The sequence below is a fragment of the Pseudonaja textilis genome, chromosome 1 (assembly GCF_049901715.1).
Source record: "Pseudonaja textilis isolate UNSWEBS1 chromosome 1, rPseTex1.2, whole genome shotgun sequence".
Taxonomy (NCBI): Eukaryota; Metazoa; Chordata; class Lepidosauria; order Squamata; family Elapidae; genus Pseudonaja; species Pseudonaja textilis.
The window spans coordinates 158,604,480-158,628,157 of NC_141990.1; the positions used below are offsets into that span (position 1 = coordinate 158,604,480).

The window sequence follows — 23,678 nt, forward strand, 5'->3', positions numbered from 1 at the left end:
CGCTCTTTCCAAAGGTCTCGTTCTTTTCTTTCCCAGCAATACTATGCTGACACAAACCAGGAGCGGAACGGTTAAACGGACCTTCCCAAAGACCCGCACAAGGCTAGGAAGCGAGATTTAAGCCTTTTGGTTTTCCCCAGCGCCAGGGGAGGAGAGGAAACCAATCGTCTGTGAAGAGACGCCCAGACTGCCGCCTTATTTCCCGGCCCCTTACCGTTAGGCTCAGAGACCCGAAGCAGGAGAAGGGAGCAGCTGTTGGGGAAACCTCTCCGTTTACGCGGCGACCCCGGCCGGAGGATCCGCACCTTCGCTCCGAGGAGAAGAGCTGCTTCCGAGGGAAAAGAGCCCCAAGCCCCGGCTTCTTTCGTTTCTACGTGAGAGGCCGTGCCTTTGAGCGCCTGGAAGAGAAAGTGGGCAGGCACCACTGCGCCTTCAGCAACACTCAGCCTTCCGGGAAGCGTCGGGTGTTTCACATTTACTATGTGAGAGTAGCAAAATCGCACAAACCGATTGCAAAACTAGACACACCATCGAGTTGCTAAATTAACCCACTGGTGTCAGGAAGAGAGCCTTCTCTGACATGGCCTCCCGTAGAACATTCTCCTCCCCTCCAGGAGCCAAATTTGTCCATTTTCCTGGCCTTTCAGAAATATCTTAAATCCTGGATGGACCATCTCGCGTGGGGGCTCACAGACGAGCTGCAGCCATGGGGTCTTCTTCCCCTGCCTTCCATTAATTTTTAATGTTAACTTTTAGCTACCCTTGCGTGGTTTTTTAAAATTTAATATTCGTTTAAAAAAAATATTTTACTACCCAGAGTCCCCATATGGGCAATTTCTAAATGAGAGAGAGGGAGAGACAAACCCAATCTTGCAACACCACTGGAACAAATTAAAGGCCAAGATAGCAAAATGCAAAAATAACATAGGATAAGTGTTGGAAGGGACCTTGGAGGTCTTCTAGTCCACTCCCCTGCTCGAGCAGGAGCCCTACACCATTTCAGACAAATGGTTGTCCAATCTCTTCTTAAAAGGATGGGGCATCCACAATTTCTGGAGGCAAGGCATTCCATTGGTTAATTGTTCTCCGAGTTAGGAAGTTTCTCCTTAGTTCTAGGTTGGTTCTCTTGCCTTCTGGTGCTTTCAAAAATAGGTTGACTCATCTTTGTGGTACCCCCTCTAATATTGGAACACCGCAATCATGTCTCCTCTAATCCTCCTTTTCCCTAGACTAGACATACCTAATTCCTGTTCTTCATAAATGCTAGCCTCCAGCCCCCTAATCATCTTTGTTGCTCTTCTCTGCATGCTTTCTAGAGTCTCAACAACTTTTTTATATTGTGGTGACCAAAACTGGACGCAATACGCCAACTGTGGTTTTACTCAGTCATATTTCACATGACCTTGATTCTCTCCCCCCTATTAATGCTTCCTAGAATTGCACTGGCCTTTTTTGCAGCCACCACACACAATTGGCTCATATTTAAGTGATTGTCTACTAAGACTTCAAGATCCCTGACAGTTACTGGTATTGAATCAAGCTTCACTTAGTCTGTACCTATACAGTTGTTTTTTCTTGCCTAAGAGTAAAATCTTATTTTTCTCTACATTGAATTTCATTTTGCTAGATAGTGTCTATTTTTCAAGTCTGTCAAGATACATCTGAATCTTGAGCCTATCTTCTTGGCGGGTTGGTGCTTCCTACCAGTTTGTCACCTGCAAATTTGTTGAGTTCTTCTATTCCTTCATCTAAATCATTTATGAAGATATTGAAGAGTACTGGGCCTAAGACAAAACCTTGCAGTACCCACTGTTTACTTCCCTCCATGTGGATGTAGACTTCAGTCAGTTACAAATCCATCTTGTGGTGGTGCTGCCTTTTCCACATTTTTCTAGCTTATTAAGTTGTGGTCTACTTTGTCAAATGCCTTACTGAAATCTAAATACATTATGTCCACAGCATTTAGCTGATCCACTAATTTAGTCACTTTGTCAAAGAATGTAGTAAGGTTTATTTGGCATGATCTGTTTTTGATGAAACTGTGTTGACTTCTGGTTCTAACTTTGTTTGCTTGCATTTGCAGATTTGTTGCTTGATTCTTTTCCAGGATTTTCCCAGGCATAGATGTTAGGCTGATTGATCTGTAGTTTCCTGGGTCCATTTTCTCTCTCTCTTTCTCTTTTTGAAGATGGGAACCACACCAGCTCTTTTCCAATCCTCAGGTAAGGGGTATTGGATCAGGGATAAAATACTTGTTTCAAATTGCTGATAGCTTCTTATGGACTTTTTGCTGAATCAGGACTGAAAAGATGGATTACATATAGATATGAGTTAGGTTATGGGTAGAAGAGTTTTTTTGTTATGTAATTTTAAGAGAGAGTGAAGAATTATGTTAGCTTATACTTGGTGTGATGAAGGTTGGAAGCTACTTTATTTCACTATTTTCCTTTTTTTCTTTCTCTTGTGCTTTTTAAACTTTTTACTTTAGGTTTCAGTTTACCTTGTATTTGTTTTTACTATTAAAATCTCAATAAAATTACTATTAAAAACTTAAATCAACACATCTGGAGCATGCTAACTTTCAGAGAATTCTGGTCTACTATCAGCTTCATAGACGCTTTGACTAAATTTGATATGCTTATTATATCACTAGTGTTTATATCTATTCCCTCTTTTGAAGTTAAAGCAAAAAGAGCATCATATTTTCAGGAAACCATATTTAGTTAGTTTATAGTTGAAGTATTGATGCATTACAAGTATGATTCCTATAATTCTATTTGCTCACTCTCCACTCTGTGTTCATTACACTCATTCATAAAAATAATTGTACACATTATTGTAATAATTAAGATTATTATCTACATAAGCTTAATGAAAAATTGGCTTCAGCATTCCAAAGGTTTTTCTAATGGTTAAAAGCCAAGAATAAGAATTGTAGTTAAAACTAAAATAGATGAATTCATGAGAGTTTAGTTTTCTCTTACATATAATCAAAAGATACAAATAATTTTTTTTTACCAAATGGAAACAAAACCATAGACAAGATTTTTTAAATGTTTTTTTAGTATAAAAATATAAAACAGCTACATTCTAAATGTTCAAATTTCCTCATTTCACCTCCTAAACATAAATCTATTTTGTTGCTAGCAGCTGACCCAGTGATATAGGATCTTGCTCTCTTGGGAATGTATTTTCTACGTAGTATTATTTTTTTTAAAGTACTCAATAAATTAATAATCTGTTTGTTTCTCCAAAAGTAGTTACAGGAAATATGGACTCAAAGAAAATAAAGGTAAAATATGGCTAATGGAAAAAATTGAGTTTTCTTATTCTACCATACATTTTATGCTATTGATTCAGTAATAATTGTTCAGTAATAATCAAGTAGGGGACTTCCATATGCTTTGCCATAAACATCCTATACAGGTAAGACTGCAACTTGCAACTGGTTGCTTATGATAGTCTGAGTGTGCTTTGTGGCCTGTAAGGCACTTTCATCTCTTGTAAAAAAAACCCTCCCCCTGGTCACATAATCATAATCTGGGTGCTTGGCAACCTGTTTTCACTTATGACCAGTTGCCAGCTGCTGTTTTCATGTGATCATCATCTTCTCTGCTGGCTTCCCCAGGAAATCAATGGAGAAATTGACAGGGAAGGTTGAAAAGCCTGGGGACTCCTTCTCATCTCTGGGGCTGGTCAAATGAGCTGCCTGTGAAGGGATGGCTAAATTCTTTTGGTGGGATGGAGAAATGGATAAGCTTAGTTTCTGCATCCCCACACAAGTTCCCTTCTGTGTGTGGATAAGGGAGGACATCCTCTTAAGGAGTGGGGAATTGGAGCTGAGAACCTGATTTGCGCTGTTTCTGCACCCCGTGGAAGGAGTTCCCAGAGGAGAGATGACTTTCTTCCATGGGGATGCAGAAACGGAGTTCAGATCCCAATAATTTGAGCTTCATTTCTGCAGCACGCAGGAGTTCCCTTCCATGCACAGAAGGGAGCTTATCTCGTTTGACAGGGTGGAGAAATGGAACTCAGACCCTGAAGACCTGAGCACTGATTCTGCAGCCCACCAAATGCATTCCTCTCCGTGCACGGAGAGATGATATCCTTTGGCAAGCAGTGCTTTCAGCCAGCACCTGGAGACGAGGGAGCAGAGGGGCAAAGTGATAAAAAGTATGGGTGCTTCAAACAAGTCAGAGAGGTCCTGCATGGGCTGTGTGTTAGTGTCTCTCCCTCAAGGGCTGAAAATCATGTATGGATTTTAGAAGGGGCAGGTTTTAGCTCCTGAGTGGAACCTCCCAGGTTCTTCCCCCAACACCAAGGCACCCTGCACTCCTTACCTGGGACTCTGTCCACTTAATGACCACAACCACAAGTGTCAAGATTGCAATTGTTGAGTGAGGCAATCATGTGATATCTCACTTAAAAATGATCAAGATTCCAGGCTCAATTGTAGTTGATAAGTTGAAGACTGTCTATATCTCCTTGTAGGGAGACATATGGAAATTACAGGCAGTTGAGGTTCATTGTGAGATGGACTTTTAAAATTATTTATTTCCCATCTTTTATTATTTTTACATATTATTCAAGGCAGCAAATGCAGATGACAAAGCATTAGACAATTTTCTATCTTAATAGCAAATTAGAGGTTATGTCATGACTTGATCAGTGGAGATATTAATCCAATGTGTTATCTTAGCTGAGGTTGCAACATTTTTGAAGTTTGATGAACAAATGCCAGTTGTTTTATTGGTACATCTAGAAGTCTGAAGGTGAAGAGAAGTAGAGGAATTAAAACCATTCTTACACAGGCTATATACTATCAAAAACCCATTGGAATATGCTTCTGACATAATTAAGATCTCTGTTTCTTTCTTAGCTGGCAGAGCTTTTGGGACTTTGGCATACAAGTAAAGTGTAAAGTAAGAATGAAAGGAATTGCTGAAAATACCCTATCACAGTAATCAAGTTATTAAATAGGTTACAGCACACAAAATTGTGTACACAAGAATTGACTTACGATAAATATGTCCTACGACTAAGAAAGTGAAAGCTGTTAGGACTCCTGCAAAAATTGGTACTGAACGGTAAGCTTTAATATACATCAAAATGATGACTAAATATAGACTAATACATCATCTTAAAATAATATACATATAGTTAATTAAATACAATTAGTACATTTCAGCTATTGTCTTTTAGTACCAGTTCTTGGTCCTAACCTTTCCTCAATTTTCAGCGTGCCTTTCCAAGCCAACTGGTCTTCTTGCTTATGAGGGTCCACAGGAATTTGGGTGGAAGGGGGAAAGCTGTATTGTACGATACGATTATAATTCATATGTGTGTGCTGCTATTACATACCAGTCAATCTTTTGTTATTCTACTGGATATTTTTATTACTACCATCTTTTCACACAATAGCCAATAGGTTGCTAAAAAAATTCCATCTTTACAAATACAACTATAGGAAGCTAGCTGCCTTTTACTATATTAGTACGTTAGTCCATGTGAGTCAGTACTTCATACATTTGACTCAGTATTATGTATAGTATACTGGAAATTCTCAGCAGCAGATCTTAGACCTGACCTTGAAGAACTAGTGTATCTGGTTTACCAATTCCTTTTTGGTTGGTAAAGTTGAGATCCAAAAAAATAACTATGCAACTATCTCAAATCACTAAAAATTGAAATCCAAGGAAGCTGTTCAAAACCCAAAGCAGTGATGGAAATCTGCCTTAGACTGGAATGAGATGCTTCCATTAATACTTAATGCAGATAGTACACAGATGCCTTGATCCAAAAAGGCTGTACCTATCAATTTTTTTAAAAAAAGTAGATTATTTGTGTGCTGCCCATTTTGTCAGGTTCTAGATTAATACATATAAAAACTACAAGATTTTTTTCTGGCACTTCAGACTCCCACACTGACAGGTAGTCTCCGCCTCAGGCACACTTCCAGCTTTATAACCATAATCCCAGGTAAGTTCAGTTCCAGCTTTTACATGTCTGAAAAGCAAATATGCCACACAATTAGAATAATAGCAATAATCCATGAGGATTTATGCTTACTTTTATGAGTGTTTTCTGAGAAATAAGAGATTGGGCTTCAGACTGCCAATAAGGCAGCAATAATGTCTGCTCTTCACAACACTTGCAGCTATCTTGGTGAGAAGAACTGTACACAGTACTCCAAATGCTATCTCACTAGTAAAGCAGTACTATCACTTCCCATGATCCTGATGCTATCTCTCTTCTTGATGCAACTTAGGACTACATGGTCCTTTTTGGCAGCTGCAGCACAGTGTTGGCTCATACTCAAGTGGTGTTCCACTAGGACACCCATTCTCTCTAAGTGCAGGATCTTACCTTCACTGAACTGCATTTTGTTTGCTATGGCCCAATGTTCAAATCTGTCAAGACCCCTCTATCCTCCAAAGTGTTAGCAATTACCCCTGGCCAGTCATAGTAACATTACTAAATTTTAAAATTTAATTTAAAGATGACTAAATCTGAATATCTAGCAGATAGTGCTTAATGAAACCACGGTTTACTTTACTAAAGTTTGCTCTGTCCCTGGAGATTATGCAGGAGAACATTAGCAAGAATGAAAAGCCAGGAAAATTATCTCTTCTGCAACTGTTACTGATTCTTAATAATGGTTTACAAACCCACTTTAAAACATGCTTTTCATCTCTGGTTTATAATTAATATTAACATTTAATAATATCTAAAAAGCTCAGAGCATTTACCCAAGATAAAAGCAGAAGTGTTTATATTACAAAGATAAACATTCTAAGATCAAGTAGCTATTCATCAATACACATATATACAGCCGCACACTCAAATTCCAAAATAACTTTCTTCATCAGTTCCTTGAAATATCAAGTTTTGTTTATAGTGCAGGCATAAAATCACTTATGCTATAAAAATAAGCCACAATCATACAGCTGTATTTGCCTTTATATAAATGGGATAAAACTCTTGGTATTACGTTTTTCTCTTTAATATGGCTCAACCATATCACCATTCCATTTTCTGCCTTCTGTATTGTTTAGTATAGATTTCTACTAAGAAGATAACCACAGAACAAGTAGTCAGTTTTATAAAAAAAAATTCTTAGTAGAAATCTGTTTTTGCTTACAGAATTATGCTTAGGATTTGTTAATGAAGAAAAGTATGCCGAACCTCTTTGTGAAGAATGCCACCCAGGGGAAGTTTCTATTGTGAGTCTCTACAAATACACTTTGTACAAAGAGATTAGGAGAGCAGCTGTGCTATAAAGAAAACAAACAACAGTTAAAGTAGAAGTAGAAGCACCTGTTTGCTTTTATATATTTTTGTGCACATTTGGAATGTTTCTTCTGGCAGACATACTCTACTTATGGAGTCAGGTATGAATGTCTGGGCAAAACATTCTTTTCTGTAACATCATCATTAATGCAAAAATAACAAAAGAGGAAAATGGTTTTATAAAGGGACAAAATCTATTTAGTATCAATATGTTATAAAACCATAGAGCTGTTTTTTGATATATTTTACATTCTATTTTTATTTATTTTGTTAACACCTCTTGCTTTGCTTAAAAGTTGTTGTTAGCTCTAGACACTCTTGTAGGGCCCTTTCAAGCTTTGTGTTTCAAGAAACTACAGTAACACTCTTTTTTAAGGATTCTGATCATTAGCATCCTTATCAACTCCTCAGCCTTAATAGGATCAGGGATCAAACTGTTAAGAACACCAGTTACAGACCTGATACTCTGCCCTATCAAAAGCAGACAAGCCCTGCCTTTCACAGTGAATGGTTACACTTAAGATTCTTCTCTGAATTTTTTATACTTATATTTTTCTCTTATCACCACAGAGTAATCTTTAGTAGTCTCTATTTGATGAATATCCATGTCCTTTTTCTTTTTAATTGTTAAATTATACAAGAACTTTATAATTTTGTAGCTCTATGCTGCTGATTTACTGGGTTAACAGATTAGTGACTCTTCCATTATCCATACTTCTTGGATGACTTTTCTACCACTGAGTTCAACCAGACCAATAAAAGCAAAAGCAAAATTGTAGGAGAAGCCAATGAGTAGAACAAACTTCAAAGGCCAAAGGCTTCTATTCCAACAGTAACTAACACGATGAAGAATAAAAGGAGGGGAAGAGACCATAAACCTCATTTTAGGACTTCTTCACACCAAGTCCCTTCCTCCATTTCAAATCCTAGCCTTTTTCTTGGCTCCACTCTTCAGCCCTATTTCCTTACAGTGGACATAGTGGCTTAGCAAAATATCATTAATTACACACTGAACATATTTATTTACCCCCTCATTTATTATCAACCACTTCTACATTTGGTTATACTTATCACTGGCATCTCAATTTAAGGCTAAAAAGATTTTCCAGTATTTGCATGTGAATTATGAGGATGGAAAATGAGAACCCACATTATTGGGGGCAATATGCTTACTCTGTAAACCACTTATAGAGGGCTGTAAAACACTGTGAAGCACTGGTAAGTCTACTGTTACTGCTATTTCAACACATAGCTAGCAAAACTGTAATGTTTTTCAAAATTAGCATAATATTAATTACGAAACAGGTAACTCTTTAACTTGATCCATTTCAATTGGGATTCAGCCCCGAGTACGAGACTGTGATGAATGCACTTATGTATAATCTCTTATGGAATTGGAATGGGGGTAGTACACCCATCCTTGCTGTTCTTGACCTCAGTGGATTTTGATACCATCAATCATAGACTCCTTTCTGGATTCCCTCTGGGAGATGGGAGTAGCAGTCTTGTGTTAAGGAAAAACTTGTTTTTTTCCTTCCAGGGCCAGTTCTAATCAGTTAGGGGTGGGTGGGTAAGGGAGGGTCCAGACCACAACCTCTACTTTTTGAATAGGTCTGAGTTCTCTCTCCCCTCTTGTTTAACATATACATGTAGCCACTGAGTGAGGTCATCTGATGTTTAGAGTGAGGTATCATCAGTATGTGAGAGCTAGACTGGTGTGATGGTTAAGGAACTGAGGAACTATTTTTCTGGTCTTGTCTTAGAAAAAGGGGTCACCCAAATGTATCTTAGGAAAGAAGTTGTGGTTCAACCCAAACAAGACTTAGGGGCTTTAAGGTTTTGAACCTAAGGATTTTCCATTTTTTATTCTGGATGAGGTGGCACTGCCTCAAACAGATAGGATGAGCAATTTGCTCACCTTCAGGTTGTGCATCTGTTGTGCCTGTTCCTGGACTGGGAGGCCTTGCTCAGTGTTATTCATTCCACAATAACCATCTGTCTGGACTACCACAATACTCACTACATCGGGCTGCCCCTGAAAAGCATTTGGAAGCTTCAACAGGTGCAGAATGCAGCTTCATGTAAACTGTGCTGACTACTTAGTGCACGTGAGCTGTATTAGTTGCCAATGTGCTTTCAGATACAATTCAAAGAGCTGGTTGTCACCTTTAAAAGCCTTCATGGCTTGGGACTGGGTTACTTAAGGGACCGTTTTCCCCAGTTGCTTCTACCTGACTGGCCAAGCAGGATGAGCATATTCCCGTCTGCCAGCTAAGAAATGTTGGTTGTCAGGGCCCAGAAGGTGAGCCTTCTCTGCTACAGGGCCTACAGATCAGGGTGTCCCCATTCTTACTGGCCCTTTCATAAAGTTCTGAAATCCCAGGACCCTGAGTCTATGAAGGGACATCTCCCAGTTCTGTTAGTGATAGCTGCATTTTTCTTGGCTACTGTGCATTTACATTTTTATAGTTGTGATTGTACATTTTTTAACTTTCATTTTAAATATTGCTTGCTGTCCAAAGCTGGCTCAGATATGTGTCTATGTAAACTGGAACTAGAGAAGTAAAAAAAATAAAACTTACATTAAGAAATCTGCCTACATTGCCTTCCCTTGTAGCATCCACCAAACAAGTATTTTCTTCATTCTTTGGGCATGTCTCAGTTTCTGCTGCCTCCTTCATACAAGCAAGTTCCTGTCTGGTTCTCTGAGTTTTTCCCTTATGTTGTTTTTTCACTTCTTTGTCATCTTGCATAGGCAGTTTACTTTTCAAAACAGCATCGGAAAGGAGATTCTCTTTATGGCAGTCAGTGTTAGCTTCAGAATTTCTAGTGTTTACCAATTTTTCACATTTTCCTTGCAGGCTTGATTCTGTAAAGAAGCATATCAAGATTAGTATTTGATTTAGGAACATCTCACAGTTACACCTTCCAGTATGTAATATAGATGCTCTGATTTAAATTTGCTAGACCAATTGATCAAAATATTATTTTTGTATCTGAAGCTCTATCAGATTCAGAGCACGATCATGGCCATACCTAAGTTTTCAGTATTTGGATCAAAGGGCAAAGCCACTGTGAATACTGTGCTTTATCTGTTGGCAGCTGCTTATAAGGAGATGCATCTTTTCCATAGATAATGACAGGGTAATGTCATTGTGCTGTCTCTGCTTCCTGAATTCACATATACAAATTAAGGAAAAGGTACAACTCCTTCAAGGAGCTGCCAACAAATATAGAAAAAATGCCCATGTGGGATATGAAGTAAAATTGTATATCTTTGATAATGGCTTATGCTCAGAAAAAAAACCTGCATCATAATTCTCATGCCATGCATCACATAGCAGATCCCTCATATGCCTACTAAATACATAAGACCCCATAGCAAGAAGTTAGCTTTGTGTTCTAGGCAGCTATAAATTCTGAACTATTCCAAACAAGGAGATCATCACTGCTCAAAGCTCTTCAACTCAGAGTATCAGGGAGGTAATATTTGAGGTTATCTGTCTACCGAAGGTAAGAAACCATGGCAAAGGCTGAATATTATATTAATAGAATATTATAGTCTTTTTCTGTGCTGAATTTTTCATACTTTTACATTTCAGCATTATTTTTATGCAATTTGATTTTATTAACTATAGTGCTTTTAACTTCTTAATAGTGGTTTTGAGATATGCAATTTTATTTTCAAATTTGTTGAAAATGAAAAAAAAAATGGTGCAACTTTACGTTCATCTCCTTTTTTTGTTGCTGGAGTTATTCTTGTTGTTCCTGACACCTGACACAAAGAAATCTCATCTTCATCAGAGCTGGCATCAGTAATTCCCTTTGAAGAAAGAAATCTAGTAAGAGTAGACAAACTAGGAATTTTAATCCTGGATTTCTTTTGTTGGCTTCTCAAGGCTTTGATCTTTTTCTAGAAGCCACTTGGGTCTTGGATAGAACAAACACATTTTCTGGTTTTCATACAGCACCATAGGACACGTTGGGCAAGGGTGAGGTAAGATAAATAAAAATTAACTCGAAGAGACTCTCTGATCTCCAATCAAACCCAAATATTCTACTTAGGCAGGTTCAATCTGTGAAACAGAGTACTCCAGTACATCCTTCTTGGAAGGACAAATTGTAAAGTAGATTCAGCAAACAGTGGTCTCCTAAAATAATCTCCTTCCTCAGGCTTTCTTACTTCTCCTAACTTCAAAGGTGCATGAAATGTTTCAAACTCAGAACTGCTCAAATGCAAAACAGCCTTTTCAAATTTGAACTGCACTAGTACAATTTCATTTGCCATTTCAATGAAATGTTGGAGCACATTCATTAAGGTCAAAGCAGTTCGATTTAATCTCAAGACAGTTATTTCCAAGCTCAGAATAATTGACACTTACTACACAATACAGGTAGCTCTCGACTTATAACCATTAGTTCAGTGACCTATCCAAGTTACAATAGCACTGGGAAAAGTCACAACTGTTTCTTACATTCATGACTTGCAGCAACCGCATGGTTGGGTACTTGGCAACCACGCATGTGTATATTATGGTTGCAACCTCCTGGGTTCGCATGATTTGCCATTTGCGACCTTCCTGGCTGGCTTTTGACAAATAAAATCAATGGGGAGAGCTGAATTCACTTAACCATGAGATTCACTTCAAAACCACAGTGATTTGCTTAACAACTGTGGCAGAAAAGGTCATGACTGATTTAACAACTGTCTTGATTAGCAACAGACAATTCTAGTCCCAATTATGGTAATAAATTAAGGATTATCTGTAATCTCTTTAAGGATTATCTGTAATCTCATATTCATATACATTTACATTACACACACACACACACACACACACACACACACACACACACACACTCATTCATCCATCCTTTTGGAGGAAAGAGAAGGAAGGAACAGTGCAGGATAGTTCATCAACCCCAGTAACTTTAAGATACATGGACTTCAACTCCCAAAATTCCCCAGCCAACATGCTGAAGTCTGGATATCTTAAAGTTGTTGAGGTTGAAAAATATTATGGTACTGTATTATTTACTCACTGAGCAAAGTAAGACCTTCCCTAATTACTGGACTACCAAATGTAGAAACAGAACAGATTTGAAATAGCTGAAGTATAGATTAAAATAAAGTGAAAAGCCAAAAAACAAATGCAGAATATTTACTAGTTCTCGCCGGCGTTTTTGAAGAAGGGATGTTTTAGTTTTAGGTCTTGCAATAGCTTGTACATTCTTGTATGAAGTGTAGTTCTGAACCCTGCTAATAGAAACATGGTTTTATATAGCATACGTTAAAGTAGAACTTGATGGATTTTTAAATGCTTGTATTGTTAGAGGTATACATTACATGTTTACGGTGTTAATGTGTCACTTCTAGATGGACCATAAAAGTGGCTCTATCCAGATTCAAACAGTGAAGGGATGCTAACTATTTAAACATGTAATTGTTGTTAACTTACGGATTTGGTTGATCTTCAGCATTCAGATGTAAAGATTGTTGTCTTCCAGTGTTCTGGGTAAGTTCATTCTCTGAATCAGAACAGACCACACCCAGTTTTCTCTTTCTTGAAAACAAACTCTGGTTGGTTTTCTTGGTAACTTCTTCTTCAATTTCACCACTATCTTCACCCTGGTAATGTTCATCTCTGGACATCAATTTCCCTAGAATAAAACACTGTATTTATGAAATGTATATCCCAAGTATGGCAGTAAAAAAAGATAAAACATTTAAGGAAGGCAAAAAGTATATCTCAGATATGCCTAAAGCGTATCTCCTCTTGCCCTACCTGCATATGTACAAACAAATGTTCCCTTGTCAATGTCATCAAGGCAACGAACTCCCCAGCCTTTCTTTTCAGTGCTGAAGACTTGTAAGCGAACTTGAAGGCCGTGCTGTACCAATCTGTTCTGGCACATGTTCTTGTCACAGCTGCAGAGCAAGCTGCATTCATAAACTCTGATACACAAAGCAAAGAATAAGATAAAGGAGGATTATGGGGGGAAAGCATCAAAGTGCATATGAGCACAGACAGAAAACACACACATTCACTCCTTTGGGTCTTCCAGTAAGGATGCCCCTTGCTTGGACAGAGAAAGATGAACAAAAATAGGCAGTGAGCATATAAACTCAAGGCAAGACAACTCAGTAACTACACTATCGTAAAACAGCAGGGTTCTTAAGAAATTAACAAGTGTATGAACAGTACAAGATTTGGCCCAATTGACTAGGCAGATGGAAATCAACGAATGGTCTAGCAACATATCAGAATTCTTGAAAGTGTACAATGATGGATAATGTTCTTAAAATGTATACTTTATATATTTCCTAACAATTGGCATTCCTGGATGAATGGGTTTATTTATTGTGTCTTTTGAGTGAACAACTATTGCAATTCCTTAGCAGAGAATGCATTTATTGATGCTTAGATTCAATAGAGACACAATGGGCGAATAGGCGGCAAGATAAATTTAATAAATAAATAGTGCAGGTAGTTCTTGATTTATGACCACATTAAGGGGTTTCTGTTTGTTGGGTGCTCCATCGCTGGAGGTTTTCAAGAAAAGACCAGACAACCATTTGTCCAGGATGCAATGAAGATTCCCGCAATGAATCCTGCAGAGGGTTGTACTAGAACAGGGGTCCCCAACCTTGGCAACTTTAAGACTTGTGGTCTTTCTTTGCTGGCTGAGGAATTCTGGAAGTTGAAGTCCACAACTCTTAAAGTTGCCAAGGTTGGAGACCCCTGTACTAGAAGACCACCAAGGTCCCCCTCAAGTCCTATGATTCTGTAAGTCGATGCAGTCATAAAGCAAGTCATGACATGACTAGACCTAATTTTACAACTATTTTTACCACAGATATTAAAGGAATCATTACGGTCATTTGGCAAATCTGGCTTCCCCAAATGGCTTTGCTTGTTGGAAGCAGCTTGGAAAAGTAGAAAATTACTATTACATGACTACACTATTACTTGTAAATGCAAGCTAGGTGCCAAGCAACTGGATTATGATCACATGACTGTGGGGATGGTGTGACAGCTGTAACTTTTGAGAGTAGATCATAAAGCACTTTTCCCAAGGCTGTTGTAACTTCAAACCATTGTTAAATGAACGGTAAGTCAAGGATATCAGGCATGCTCAAAACAAACACTGACCAAAACATCTTTACTTTTATTTTAGAACGCTCCTCATGTAAGTAATAAAGGACAGGTTTGCATATGCCAATAAGTCAATCTGGGACAATTAAAATGCTCTAAAAGCCACCTATAGCTTTCAGGTCTAAGCCTGGGTTGCAAACTCATTAAGCTATAACCATCTGAGAGAACCAAGACATCCAAGCTCAAACCTAGATTCATGAAGCAGTTCTTCAACACAATTTGCATTTCCTCCCCCTTGAGTTCCTTGGGGAAATCAGAAATGAGAAACAAACTTTCCAATAATTATCAACTATTATTTAAAAGGGAGAGTCAGTCTGGTATAATGATGAAGCACCAAGCTAGAAGCCAGGAGACTATGAATTCCAGTTCCACCTTAGATATGAAGCTAGCTGGGTGATGTTGGTCAGTCCCCACTCTCTCAGCCCTAGCAGGAAGCAGAGAAACCACAAACCACTTCTTCAACACTGACTCAAAGGCACCAGAACAGTAGTAGTAGTGCTGATAGTAATAGTAATAATATCTGCAGCTGTATGGAAAAACTCCACCTGAAATTTGCTCCTCAATACTGCCTATATAAACACAGTACAGTCAAGTGGAGCACAATTTGAACATCATCAGCATTGACAAACTCACTATTAGTCAATTGTAAATTGCAGTTCCAATTTACTTGGAATAGTTTATAGCAAGGGTCTTCAAACTTGGCAAGTTTAAAACTTGTGGACCAACTCCCAGAATTCCTGAGCTAATGTGACTGGAGGAGGAATTCTGGGAGTTGAAGTCTTAAAGCTGTCAAGTTTGAAGACCCCTGGTTTATAGCCTTATACTTTTAACATCATTAAACAGTAACAGGCACCTATCTTGGGTCCTTGGGAAGGCCTCATGGGTGGATAAAAATGCCAAACCTAGTCTAAGTATCTGGCTGACTATGCGACCAACCATATAATAATATAAAACAGCAATGCAACAGAGTTTATATGAGTGAAACAAATGAGTGAATTAGATACAACGTAGCAAGTATCACAAACTTAACCATAGTATTCCTTACCCACTGGAAATAGGTTCCTCCAGCCTTTTATAAGTATAACCGTGAGATGGTCCATTTTTTGGAGACATAGTTTTCAATAAGGCTCTTTTAGTAAGAAGCAGGCACCTGCATTTTGTCCTAGAAAGCACACAGTAGATCTAGTGGAAATAAGGATATGAAATAAAGCAACATAGCCTATTTATTCCCTGGATTCTGATGCGATAACATTTTCAGAGAAAGCAAGTATACAGTATTACTTAAGTGCTTTCCTTGATATATTTCATTTGGAATTTTGATGGACTTCTCCATCGATGGCATTTATGTAATTTTGTAGAAGAGCGGTAGGGTGGCCTAGAGGTGGAGCTCTTGCCTCACAATCAAGAGGCTGAGAGTTCATTCCTTGGTAGAGGCAGTTATCTCTCCGGACACAGTGAGAATGTATCTGCTGAATATAACTCCATATTGGCAACAGGAAGGGCGTCCGGCTGGTAAAACATTCAGCTCCGTTCAGTTGCCTAGACCCCACCCCACAAGGGATTATGGTGTCATTAAAAGAGGATGATGTAATTTCACAGAATCATTGTAATCCTCTACCATTTCACATGCAAGTGAAGAGCAATAACACAGGATAGTTCACATATTCCAGGGAAGATATTTCCTTAAGTTTAAAAATTAAGGCTTTCAACAAATAATTCCTTTACGATGCAAGCTGACCTTTCCCCTTTAAATAGGGCCTTTCAAGGGTCTGCATATTTTGTAAACAAAAATAACCAAGTCCCTGTATTTGATCTCAAATCTTGTAGGAATTATTTAAAGAAACATACTTTGGCAAATCACCCCATTATCTCATCACTACACACATACTTAAACACTTTATTCAAAATGCTGTTTAAAAATGGACAATTATTCACCTGTCAATGCAGCCATCGGTACAGCTGCAGGAGTCAAGAAAACTGCTGGAAAAGTTGTTCAAGAAGTATCCATGGGGCCAAGGAGTTTTCTGGTATTTAAAGCAAGGCAGCCAATCGTGGTTGATATCATTACAGAAGGACACTGGTACAATCTCTGCCCCTTGGCTGATATCTGGATCAGTGATAAATGCCTGGGGAATAGACCTGCTTCTGAATAACTGCACATAGGTATTGAAGGAAAAGTGATCTAAAAATAAAAAGCTGCATTCTGTTTGAAATAAGTAATTCTGCACATCTTTGAAATTCCTCAGGCTCTTTCCACATGGAGCTTTGTATATCACATCGTACGATTTTGAGCCAGAATCTGCTCTGGCATGCCATCTCTGGAAGTGACACAGCAATGGCAACTTCAAAGGATTTTCCCCTTTGTAGGAATCCCATGGTCTTTTGGAAAGACATTTCTTAGAACAGACATGATCCTGGTAGAACTTGGAAGATGTCTCTGCAGATTCTCCTTCAATTCTTAAATCCATTCCCTCATTATCTTCCAGTCTGCCATTTATAGCCGTACATGTAAAAATTAAAAAATAAGTGTCAAGTAATCAGTGAGATGTTAGGATTTGCTCAAACACAATATTGTTCAGTGAACCTGATAATTCAATCTCTTTATTCAAAAAAAAAAAAAAAATCCTACCATCACAGCAAAGGGGGATGTGTGTGACAACTGCCTAGACTGGTATATAATCTCAACATTAAACGATTCTGTTGGGAATCAACAGGAAAAAAAAGTTCTTCTATTAATTGAACCCTTTAAGACAGGGGTGTCAAACTCACATAGTGGCGGCATCATGTGATGTATCAGGACTTTTTCTCCCTTCGCTAAACTGGGCATAAGTGTGGCCAGCATGTGATGCATCCGGCCCATGGGCCAGAAGTTTGACAACTCTGCCTTAAAGAGATTCTATGCTGGATTCAGCTTAGGTGGACTAAAATCTAGACAGAGGTGCTGGATATTTATTATTCGGATAGCTTTCACCATCAGTTACTTGCATTAAGCAAGCAGCACAATGATCTTAATCCATAATATTTATAAATTGAACTTCTACAATTTTTTGTTAATCTATATAGTAACAGCCTTTCATATTAAGTTCCACTAAGTTCTAAATAAACACCACAATGTGCTAAAAAGAACCCCTCACCTGAATTCCATCAGTGAACTACATTTCCTAAGAAGGATACAAATATGTTTATAGGGATTCTCATCACATTATCGATAGTAAATTTTAAGGACATATAAAATTGCAGTATTACTGGTATTAATAGTATTGGCAAATTAATGAGGAAAAGCTAACCTGGGTTGAACAACTACCTGCCCAAATAGGAGAATAGCCTATTTACTCATAGATCTAAGAACTATGCCCCTACATAGGGCATTTGCTGATGTAAGAACAGATTTTGCCTAAAAACAACTGATTAAAACTCATCCAAATAATGGGAGAGAGAACTACTGTGAAACAACTTATTCTGGAAGTTAAGCTTGAGCAATCCCTTATTATTCAATCCTGGACTGCAGGAAATGCTGTGTTCAAATGCTCAATAGGAGACCAGGAATTCTGCCTACCTCCCCATTTTAATTTTGGGCTCTTTTTCCTGGGTTGGGGAAGGAGGATGTGCCTCACATAGACTACTGTGCACCATCAGTGACACCCATCCATAGCCATTGGCTGAAAAACAACACCAGAGATATCTCAAAGGTGCTGTTTTAAAAGACAAGTGGACTGTTTTTTCCTTGAGGGAAAAGAAGATTTTTCGCTTCTCATCCAAGAAACTTCATGAGTTCTGGCAGGATGACTGAGAATCTCCACAGACAATGACATAGAGAACTGATAACAACTATGTTGACATATGCTGATTGGGCAACATAGACTTGCTCATAAAGATTCAAGGCAAATTCCTTTACCAATGATCATAAAGTGTCAGCAATGTTTAGCTCTGCAGCCTTAGTATCCAAAAGAAATATGTACTTGCCATTCAAAAGGCATTTTAAATTCTAGGGGAGAAAAGACAGGGCAGAAGAACAGGCAGTAAAGTGAATTAGAGAAGTGGAGGAGAGGAAGGCAGAAACTGAAAACAATCTTAAAGAGAGAAGATAAACTAAGATCCAAAATAGTCAAAAAGAGAAATAATAAGAAAGGCTGAAATTCATATTCAGAGCAGTCATTTTGTCTGATAAGATCTAATCTGTTTGGTGTACCTTACTTTCCAAATGAAATTTCAACTTCTAAGATATAAAAGCAGCAAAAAGACAATTTATATATTTATAGAGTTTTGCTTACAGAGAACAATCATCGCCAGCATCTTCTGTAATTTTCCCTGGAGTAGACAGATGTAAATCCAGATTGCATATATGCTTATTTTCTTCAATAGGAAAAAGTACATAAAAACTTTAAGCATACATTTAAAATTACAATTCAGATTTATCACAATTAACCAAGTAAGAAACTATTAATCACATCATTAAAATTAATATTAATGCAAATACAGAAACATTAAACAGGCAAAAAGTATTTTAAATGTTAATTTATTATTGTAATATAACCTCTGCCCATCCATACTTTGTAAGATTCTTTTGTATTCGATATGCTGACAGCATTAATGTTTAAAATGAACTATACATGAACTATACATGCTTCCATGCCACAAAATATAGAGGAATTCACTTTTTCTTTCTCATCTCAGAGTTCATGAAATATACAGCCCACCTCCAGTGCACATAAATTAACCTGTCGCTATCAGGCTTACAAAAAGCTGGAGGATGCATGCAGAATGAAACTGTTATTGTAAAAACTTGGGGATTAGAAAGCAAACCTCAATGTCCCCACTCCAACTCCATAAAAACATTTGCACAGGATGGAGTCTGGTGGTTTTACCTATCTGAAGGGCAGAGTTTGCGCTGAATTTCTTTTCAGTACTTTTAGACGTCAAGCTTAGGGACAAAATAGATGCAACACATTCCTCTTATATATTTGATGCACCAGTAGGAGCACTCTTTGTCCTGTTTAAGTGATGAACAATGAATGAAGACAGCTTTTAGTAAAACAACAATAACTGTTAAAAGAGGTAAACCAGCAAGAATTTGACTCCATAATATTCTGCTAACAGAGGTCTGTCTATTAGTAAATCCACAGACGTGTATCATTGGAAAAGCAACTGCTTCACATGTAAAAGTCATCTCCACTAAAAAGGTCAGGCAGTATGCTAGGTAAATTCTTCTATCCAAAATCCGGAAGAGCTTGATTACAATGAACTAGACAACATATAATTCTGACCCAATGCAGGGGAACAATATCCCTTACTACTAGAGATGGTGAATATAAATTGACTGGCTTCAGCTTTCCCAAAATGCTTGCTACAAAGCTTTTGATCTGTCACAATAAAATTTGAATTTGGGTCCCTCGTAAGATATGACTATATCAGGTTTATGTTTTGTGAAAAATTAAAACCACAAGTACCCAAGTATTGAATCTGCTGGAATGGAAAATCCAATATGGAGAGTGGACAACAGGAATCAGGCTCAATTTCCCTATAGAAAAATCAGCCAAGAGCCAATATGTGAGGAAAAGTAATTCCTCAGGCTTTTTCTTCTGGCTAGGTAAGAGGCTAGTGCCTGTAGAAAGGAATACATATCATCATCTGTTATAGAAAAGCAATGAGATTTTTCATACCATGCACCAGAGGTAAGAGGTCAGCCATACCCAGCTGATTCACAAGTGCCAAAGCTTGATTGCATTCTGTTCAAAACAAAAACAGAAACCTGCACTGAAATATAGCATTTTAAAATGATGTAGATGTTAATAAACAGTAAAATGGTTCTTTCGATTGATATCTCTTAGCTGAAGTCCTCCATACATTTTGAGACCTAAATGTGATTCCCAACCACCTATAGTATGTTGTGTATTAGTATCAAATACAGGAACATATTTTGGAACAGAGAAGCTCCATATCTGCAGATAGATTTTTTCTCCTGCTTATTTTAACAGAACTGCAAGGAGCCACCAAGGCCAACAAATTTGCTGATTGCAGAATCTAAATTAAAACATTCCTATTAAAGACCAAGAGAGCCATTTTGGTGTAGCTGTTAAGGCCCAAGAATTACTTTTCCTTGCATAGGCATGAAGTCAGCAGGGTAAGTTTGGGCCAGTCACTATTTCTCCACCCTATGTAGCTAGCAATGGCAAGCCATTTCCCCAAAAAAAGGTTGCCAAGAAAACTGCAATGACTTTTCAGAAGTCAACTCTCAGTAAGGCACACAAATAAATATAAATATCCTGAATAAAGGGGGGCATGGTAAATTTTTATCTAACTGGTTCCACACTTAAGCTGATATCTGTCCTCAAAGAGCTGGAAATCAGAAAAGCTATTACTGTCTGCATTTAAAAAAAAAAAACTCCACTTAGGTAGCAACATTGATTGACAATCAATTTCACATGCTGTTGTGCAAATGGAATAGACAACAGGTGGAAAGCATAGGCAGTTAGCAAGACATCCCCAATAAAGGAGTGGCTCTGCAGGTGGTGACCACAAACCATTTCTCAGTTCCTATGCTTTCTGGCTGATGGTTTGGTCACTTTTGAATGCTGGCGGTGCTTTCACTCTAGTGGTAGCATGAGACGGAGTCTACAACCCACACAAGTGGCTCAGGTAGTGCAGCTCATCCAGGATGGCAGATCAATGCGAGCTGTGGCAAGAAGGTTTTCTGTGTCTGTCAGCATAGTGTCCAGAGCATGGAGGCGCTACCAGGAGACAGGCCAGTACATCAGGAGACAAATGTGCATGTGGCTGCTCAAACGGTCAGAAACAGACTCCATGAGAGTGGTATGAGGGCCTGATGTCCACAGGTGGGGGTTGTGCTTACAGCCCAACACCATGCAGGACACCACTTTTGGCATTTGCCAGAGAACACCAAGATTGGCAAATTCGCCACTGGCATCCTGTGCTCTTCACAGATGAAAGCAGGTTCACACTGAGTACATGTGACAGACGTGACAGGGTCTGGAGACGCCATGGAGAACCTTTTGCTGCCTACAACATCCTCCAGCATGACTGATTTGGCAATGGGTCAGTAATGGTGTGGGGTAGCATTTCTTTAGGGGGCCGCACAGCCCTCCATGTGCTCGCCATAGGTAGCCTGACTGCCATTAGGTACCAAGATGAGATCCTCAGACCCCTTGTGTACCACAGACTGTCCAGGAGTTGGGGGATGCTTTAGTCCAGGTGTGGGAGGAAATCCCTCAGGAGACCATCTGCCACATCAGGAGCATGCCCAGGCATTGTAGGGAGGTCATACAGGCACGTGGAGGCCACACACACTACTGAGCCTCATTTTGACTTGATTTAAGGACATTACATCAAAGTTGGTTCAGCCTGTAGTGTTTTTTTCCACTTTAATTTTGAGTGTAACTCCAAATCCAGACCTTCATGGGTTGCTGAATTTTATTTCCATTGATAATTTTTGTGCGATTTTGTTGTCAGCACATTCAACTATGTAGTGAACAAAGTATTTAATAAGAATATTTCATTCATTCAGATCTAGGATGTCTTATTTTTGTGTTCCCTTTATTTTTTTGAGCAGTGTAAATTCAGCTGCAATCTCTGCATGGCTGTATCCAGTTCTAACCCTAGCATTACAAATTATTGCAAGGTTAACTTATCTGCAGAAGACAGGATACTTAACATCACTAATTATATGTGAAACTGAATATAAGTTTTGTTTCATTAATTTCTCAATTCAGGTGTGAAAGTTTATAAAGATGTCTAACCTTCACTTGTTGCAGTTCCATCTTTGATCTTCTGCTGCAAAGACAACAGTGCCTTGTGGATACACTCAAATATATCGTCTACTTTATTTTTTTCCATGTGGTTCCAGACCCTTTTTGCATCAACTATGAACAACAACAAAAAGGTTTTGTTTACATTTTGGGTAACAGCCGACATCCTAATCCCACCTCACTCCCCAGCATGGATTAGAATAAACACCTACTACATATAGCATAGACTTAAAAAGATGGCACGATATACAATATGTATTGTGTGCACAGAAAAGAAATTATTTCTCCTTCACGGAAAAGTACAATTTACCCAATAGTGAAGAACGGTGGAAAATTCTAAACAACGCAAGGTGCTTTTTCAAAGCATATATAAAATTATGGAATTTTTCCCTTCCCTGGGGAGGAAAGAGAAATGAAGAAAACATATATATATATTCATATTAAAGGAAACGTTTATAAAAATATATAAATAAATTCCATTTCAAAAGCAACGTCTCAAACGAGGCGCTTTCGTTTTACAGCAACCCTCCCTGGGTCCCGGTTCCCGCCCCTCGCTACCTTTCATTGTGTCGGCTTTTCCTGGAGCGGCCCAGGCCTCGACCGCAAACGCCGCCCGGGCCGGACTGTGTTCAGCCGAGCAAAACCTAACCCGGAGTCCACGTCACCAGCAGCCAAAGGACAAAAAGCCGGGAGGAACGGCAGCGTCCCTCCGCCCCGCGCTAAGTCCGTCGTCTGCACCAGCTGCCGGGAGAGTGCGCGAGAACAGCTGCTCTAAGACAAGAACCGGGCAAGGAAAACTGGACGGAGAGGTTTCACGACGCCACCCCTCTTTGTCGGAAATGACGAGCGCGTATCGGAAATCAGGGTGGGGTGGGGAAGGCGTTTAAGAGCTCCGCGTTGGGTTTTGTTAGTATCCGCTTTATTGCAGGTGAAAAGAGGCGGTTCAAAATAAATATTGGCTTCTTTTACAAACACTCCAGTAACTACAAAGCGAGGCCATACGTCAGCGTTGCACCAGACTTTAAATAGCGGGAGGAGGCTATTTGAAGGAACCCCGTAAAGCGACGCCGTTTGAGTAGGGACCGGGTCTACATCTTCAGACAAAACGCTTTAAAAGTCTTTAATGCTTTCAAGAAATGTTTTAGCATTTTAAATACGAGGGTCGTCGTCCCCCCCCCCCCTTTGTTTAATATCACAGTATAGCTCCTGTTGAATGTTGAACTAGCAAGTTTACTGTTTAGGAATCAAAGGAGATATAGTATGCAAAATATTTGGTGGCAGAAAAAAATATTGGGAAACCAAGTAGATCGGGAATTGCAAAACAAACACCTGCAAAAACCTGTATGGACAGCAAATGGAAGAAAAGAGATATAAGGCAGCTTAAGTCTCTGTTGTTGCCATCTAAAGTTTTCCCGAGTTGGCCTAGCCAAAAACTTACCCGTATATGAATTGCACAAGAGCTGCAGTA

At 38.8% G+C, this 23,678-nt stretch overlaps 2 protein-coding genes across 7 annotated transcripts in view; both read right to left on the reverse strand.

The window, feature by feature from the left end:
• The window catches only part of PHF11 (PHD finger protein 11), a 28,901-nt gene extending 28,411 nt beyond the window's left edge, over positions 1 to 490 (reverse strand). Inside the window, exon 1 of one of the 2 annotated variants that reach the window (XM_087919443.1) lies at positions 215 to 490. The gene's annotated coding sequence lies outside the window, so the exon portion shown is untranslated. The remainder of the gene's footprint in view (positions 1 to 214) is intronic. The other variant, XM_087919446.1, reaches the window with a different exon arrangement.
• Positions 491 to 2,702: 2,212 nt separating this feature from the next.
• On the reverse strand, positions 2,703 to 23,045 carry SETDB2 (SET domain bifurcated histone lysine methyltransferase 2). 5 transcript variants are annotated; one of them, XR_015740686.1, is made up of 14 exons: positions 22,769 to 23,045; positions 22,202 to 22,324; positions 20,108 to 20,173; positions 18,719 to 18,800; positions 16,383 to 16,934; positions 15,493 to 15,609; positions 13,077 to 13,246; positions 12,750 to 12,951; positions 12,457 to 12,547; positions 11,017 to 11,113; positions 9,873 to 10,159; positions 7,186 to 7,274; positions 5,135 to 6,006; positions 2,703 to 3,498 (listed from the first exon to the last, which is right to left on the reverse strand). XR_015740686.1 is itself a non-coding variant. In XM_087919438.1 (13 exons), the coding sequence occupies exons 1-13, from the start codon at positions 22,773 to 22,775 to the stop codon at positions 5,889 to 5,891; spliced, it is 1,959 nt and encodes a 652-aa protein (XP_087775564.1). In that variant the 5' UTR covers positions 22,776 to 23,045; the 3' UTR covers positions 4,537 to 5,888. The 5 variants fall into 5 exon arrangements, 3 of the variants coding, with proteins under 3 accessions (XP_087775564.1, XP_087775563.1, XP_087775562.1); XR_015740687.1 differs by lacking the exon at positions 2,703 to 3,498 and having other exon boundaries at positions 4,537 to 6,006; positions 7,186 to 7,269; positions 12,457 to 12,550; XM_087919438.1 differs by lacking the exon at positions 2,703 to 3,498 and having other exon boundaries at positions 4,537 to 6,006; positions 12,457 to 12,550; positions 18,719 to 18,755.
• Positions 23,046 to 23,678: the final 633 nt, after the last annotated feature.